Source organism: Morone saxatilis, unplaced genomic scaffold, assembly GCF_004916995.1.
Source record: "Morone saxatilis isolate NCDOM2014 unplaced genomic scaffold, NCSU_SB_2.0 Contig5, whole genome shotgun sequence".
Classification (NCBI taxonomy): Eukaryota; Metazoa; Chordata; class Actinopteri; family Moronidae; genus Morone; species Morone saxatilis.
In genome coordinates, this window is record NW_023340095.1 from 25,436,475 (window position 1) to 25,442,399 (window position 5,925).

Here is a 5,925-nt window from a genome sequence, read left to right on the forward strand (position 1 = left end):
ACGCTGCCCATTTTTCCTGCTTCTAACACATAAACTTTGACAATACACAATCATATCACAATAAAGTCTCCTCCTCCTCTTCTTCCTCAGGTTTCTCACATCCTGAATGTGGCCTTCGGGGTGGAGAATGTGTTTCCTGACCTGTTCATCTATAAGACTGTCAGTATTCTGGATCATCCTGACGCTGATGTACTGCTTCACATCCAGGACTGTTGTGACTTTATCCAGCAGGCTCGCAGTGAGGTAACACATAACACAATTAATTCTTAAAATAAAATGTAATATAAAATGTCTCCAAAAACAGTCCTAAAACCCTAGGAATAATAGAAAACAGAGAAAAGACGCAAATCCTCACATTTGAGAAGCTAGAATGAGAAAACCATCACTTTTCAAACTGACTTTTGACAAGTGACAAATCAGTTCAGCTCTACTGTTAACATTCAACATTTAGAAGAATGTGTATTCTCTTTAAACATTCTGTCTGCAATCACTCACCTTGTCTCTGTGTGGGAGTGTGTACATATGTGGGTGTGTGTACAGAAGAGAGAAGGGTCAGCTCCCCCTGTACCTCCCTCCTGTTGAGTTTGACCCAAACACACAAATTGTGCAATCACCATGAGTAACCCATCTTAAAACGGTGAGTAATTGCTATGTTGTATTTAAAAAGGTTTGCACATGGCAGTTACACCCACTACAGCCCTGGGTGAAACCAAATAACCAGATCAAGTCCAACAATGAGAAACAATCCCATAAGGCCAAGGGATTATGGGAAGAAGGAAACAGATGTAAGGATCTTAAAATGAAGGAAAGGTTGACTTGTGACACATGTCCTCTCCTCTCCTCTCCTCTCTTCTCTTCTCTGTTTTGAATAATATATGTTTAGTTTTGTTCATGTTTTATTAAACTGCACACAGATCAGATCTCAGTGTCATACAACCTTTTAGCAGCAAAGCCTGTGGCTCACCTTAACATGACACCACACACACACACAGCGAGTCATTAGGCAGTCATTAGGGGTGTATGATTTCAGGAAGTGTGTGTGTGTGTTCATTATGGTATGTTTCTGTGTGTGTATGTGGTAATTCCAGCCCTGATAATCAAACTGATGCTTTTACTTCGAAATACAGGGTCATATTACCCAGCCGGCCATCTGGCTGGTAAAGACCCTCAGTTATTGATGCTGTCATGACAACGAAAGGAGCAACCGCCACAGCATCATGACTGCAGCACAAATACATAAACTGGTTTACCACAGTTTTCAGCATTGTACAACGATTTATGGCTCAAGTTTTGTGAAAAAATCTTTTCTTAAATAAATTCTTGAGTCATACCCTGCTCACATTTTTGGGTCCTTTTTTAATATTTTTTAAATTTAGGAATGGTTACACCACTAAATTATTTGGGTTACATTTTCTAATGTGTACCTCTTTGTACTACCCACACAAGGTTTTAACCGTTTTTTAATTGTTTTTGGGCTTATGTTTTTAGCTTGTATTTAAATTGTAATAGTCAGGTCTGGTTTTACCTGAATGTTCAGGTTTGCACACATATTTTCATCTAAAATCACAAAATGTTTTCTGTCAGCTTTGTTGCTTTTGCTGAAAATAATGAATACAAAATTGGCTGAAATTGAATCTGAACAGTCTGTCCTGATGGAAGACTTTGCCATTTTGGTAGAAGCTCTTGTTTTCCGTCCTCCAGTAGTCAGATGAAAAGGTTGATAGCAGTTTGGTTCTGGCTGCTGTGAGGCCCAGCCCGATAATTGGGACACAGCTGTGAACTTTCCATGTGAAGGAAAATGGAGGCGGTAATGGAGAAGCTAATGGGGATCCAAAGAGTGATGAAGCCTGTTGTGGTGTGAAGCTCAGCTCCACACGCTGAAATCAACTCTGTTCTATTGGTCTGTAGAGTCCTCTAGTGTCCAGAGATTGTCACTGCAATTTATGTTTGAATCCTAGCTGCTTCATATTTCCTCTCACTGGCCCAATTCTCTCCCAAAGCCATAAACACTGGCTAACATATCAGACTGTAATTTCATAAACTGGGTATTTTCTCCCTGAAGGAAAAGTTCTGTTGGACTAAATCAACATATTTAAAGTCAAAATCCTGTCATCAAAAGACTAGGGCTGCACAATGAATTTAAATATATATTAAAAAAATAGCAATATGACCAAGATCAATATCCAAAGCAGCAAGTGTTGTAGTACTGAAGAGATGCCCTGACCTACAAATCTTGTTTTCCAGATTTAAGATTTGTTTGGTACAGACTCCAACAAAAGTCACATCATCATGATTTTAATAGTTTTTTCAGTGAAAATGAAAATTGTGATCATTCCCACTAATTGTGAATCATATTACAATTGTAATATCTGTCAAAATAATTAAGCAGAGATGCAGACTAACAAAGTGTACATAAAGGGCTCAAAAAGTCTAGGACTGTACACTTAATACACAATACAAAATAATTGTTGATTTTTGAGGTTAATGTTGCAAAGCAGTGGCAAGTATTTTTAGTCAAGTACTGCATTTCAGTATAATTTTGAGGTACTTTACTTGAATTCTTTCATCTTTTAGTGCTAGATACTTCTACTCCACTACAATTAAAGTAAGATTTAGAGGCATTTAGTTGTAGATTGCAACTCCCTCACTTCACCTTCCCCTTTAAAGCGTGAAGGAGAAATTATGGTGGCTGTGAAACACGCAAAAAGTGCAAACTGCCCCTGTCTAGAGCCAGTATTTAGTTTGTCCATTCTGGGCTACTGTAGAAGCATGACAGTTCAATATGGCCGACTCAATGGGAAGTGACCGTTGCGTCTGTAGATAAAAACGGCTGGACTGGAAGTGTTGGGTCTCTAAATTCATTCAATTCAATTAAAATTTATTTGTATAGCGCCAATTCATAACAAAAGTTATCTCAGGCCACTTTTCAAATAGAGCAGGTCTAGACCAAACCCCTTATAACATATTGAACTGGACCATTTAAACACACATCCTTTGAGCTTCATCCATGGATTTGCAAAATATAGAAAAATAGGAAACAACTCTAATGGGATGATTCTTTCTCCTTTTGTCTGCTGTAATATGGTTATAGGCAAAATGACATGTTTGGCCATAAGGCAAACTTTTATATCAGAAGATACTGCGGTAGGACTTAGGACCCCCCCCGCCCCCAGTGTCTGAATGAAATTGATGCAGCTTTGAAATATTATCATTTTTTCTGTTTTCTTCCCGCAGAAAGGCGTGGTGTTGGTCCCACTGCAATGCTGGCGTGTCCACGGGCCGCCGGCAAAAGTGGTCATTGGTTACCTGATGTCATGTGATGGCCCAGTCCTTGATGCTGCCCTCTCATTGGTCAATCCAGCTCGGCCAGTCTCAATCCCCAAACCTGGCTTCCTGGAACAGCTGAGGAAGTACAAAACGCAGATGATGAATGGATCCAAACACTAAAACAGGTCAGGGTGGTTAAACAGTTTAAGAACAAGATAAAATCTGATGTTATAGGATTTAATGATCAAAGAAAAATTGGACCAGACGATACTACGCACACCATTCACTCTTTAAAATGTTTATTGACATAAGATACCAAATGTCTAAATGTAAGGATGAATCTGTTAAAATCAAAAAAATTGATCTTCCCCTCTAGCGATATCTATTATATTTTGGGGGAATTATTGTCTACATTTTTGAGAACAAATTTGTCTTAGTCACTGTCTGTAGACAAATTCCAGTCAAATCAACATTGACATTAGAAGATGTGGAAAAATATTATCTCATCAGGAATGTTCGTAATTGATACCCCAAATTATTTAGCTATGTCTAAATGTCATGGGATATATCAACCAAAATATCCTGAAATTAGGTGTTAGTAGCTTTTTAAACCTGAGTTACAATCAATGGCCCATTGTGAATATGAACATAGGAACACATTAGGATGGACATTGTCAGGAGTTTAGAATCCTCCTGAAGACAATTTCAGTATGTTTATACAAGAGTCATTATTAACTTCAAAAAGAACCATTTTCCTTGTGTGCGGTTATATAAGATGAATGACCTTCTTTGTGTTTTGGTGCTTTTGTTGAATCTTCAGTCCATCTCTGTGTTTTGTTATGTTGGATTAATATCTGGTGGGGGTAATTCAATCCTCTGCATTTGACCTTCACCCAATTATCCTCACCTGTTTTGGAGAGTGGAAAAAGCCACAACCTCCTAGAATGTTATATTTCTAAACCATAAAATTAAATAAAAACTTAATGAAAAAGCAGAAAACAGCCTCACCGTTTTACTGTGAGTATTAAACCATCTGGTAAAGTACTTATATACACCCGATCAGCAGCCCCATACCCAACAGACTGTCTGCATGTGTGTTTCTGACCCCTTTCTATCAAGAACCAGCCATTAACTGTTTCAGCAGTTTGAGGCTACAGTAGCTCATCTGTTGGAGTCGGAACAAAGCAGAGCCCAGTGATCTGATCCCATCCTTGCCATTTGGTGCTCAAAATTGGCCCAATGCACTGTTATGAATCATCTGCTGCACTGTAAGCGGTTATGGCTTTATGCGGACTGTTGAAGGGGATAATAGAGTGATGAGTTTGTCCAGCAGGACTCATTGGGAAGGAGATGAGAAGACGGTGCATGGTCAGGCTGATGTTCAACAGGTGCCTGCTCCCACATACAACACCATCCGTGTCTGCAAGACAATCACGGGCACACACTTTAATATTACCCTCATTTGCTAAGAGGAGGAATATAAGCTTTTTCCTGCAAGACAATGTCACCAGTTAAAATAAAAGGCGCAATGAAGTGACCACAAGGTTTCCCTTGTTTAAGTGGCATCTTACTCATCATGTGTGTTTAATTTTACTTTGCTTACACAGTAGTAAGACTGGTAAAAATAGGATTCACTGCACTGCTTTTTTTAGTAAATCGCGCATGGTTGTTGGGGAACAATTTTCAAGTTGCCGGATTAATTCCACGTTTTGGTGGCTTCAAGTGAAAATCTTCAGCAGCATGGCCAGTGAGGTCCAAAATAAGCTACAGTGCCCATGTTTATCACACTGAAGGAACAGGTGGTGTTGCGCTCACTGACAGCAGGCTCCGCATAAGTGGCACCACATTGCTTTACTAAGTCGGAAGTAACAAATAACACTATATTAGAATAAATAAATGAACATGAAATCATAAAATATCTTCCCTCAAACGCATTAAAACTAAAGTGACAACTGTTTTGACAATGTAAAGGAGTGGAAAAGATACAGATATGTAGGAAGTTTAAAGTAAAACGTTTTCATGAAAATAAAGTAAAGTACAGATCCTGAAAAAAAGTACAGTAGTTACGTTGTATAATTTTACCCCAATATTTGCTGGTAAATAAGATGTCATTGTGGGTTTTGGTGCCTTAATCCTTTATTTACTAATAACTGGGACAAAATTGCAATGAATCACAGATCCACACTTTGCAAATAAAGAAACCTAACCACCGGATTGATTTCTTGATTAGAAAAATAGATTTATCATTTGATTCTGCATTGGGATTTGAAACGACCAGATATACTGGCCCCCTTAAAAGCAGAATAACCCTCCAAGGTGTTACCTGTGAAAACCATCCACATAGTATTTCATCAGTAAGACAACAGACGGCCGAGTTAAACCCAGGCAGATGCACACACTGTAACAATTTTCGTCACACAGACCCAAGGTTCTGAAGATTTGCCTTTCCTTCCTGAATTGGTGAACCTCTGCAGCGTGCCTTTCTCACTACAATTTTTGCTTCCTTTTTCCTTGCGTATATCTGACTTCCTCTCTTTGTGACGAGACCACCTGTTTCTACGCTAATCTTGAGACCGAGACAGATTTAGAACAACTTTCTTGTGTACGCCGTATGTGAAAATATTAAAAATGCCAGAATCTGACCTGTCATTGCAGAAA

The 5,925-nt window shown here is 38.8% G+C and overlaps 1 protein-coding gene across 1 annotated transcript in view; it reads left to right on the forward strand.

Annotated features, from left to right (window-relative positions):
- Positions 1-5,925, forward strand: part of LOC118338668 (dual specificity protein phosphatase 19-like) — a 12,407-nt gene that overhangs the window by 5,086 nt on the left and 1,396 nt on the right. Inside the window, exon 2 of the mRNA XM_035675945.1 lies at positions 91-243. Coding sequence (XP_035531838.1) covers positions 91-243 — 153 coding nt within the window. The remainder of the gene's footprint in view (positions 1-90; positions 244-5,925) is intronic.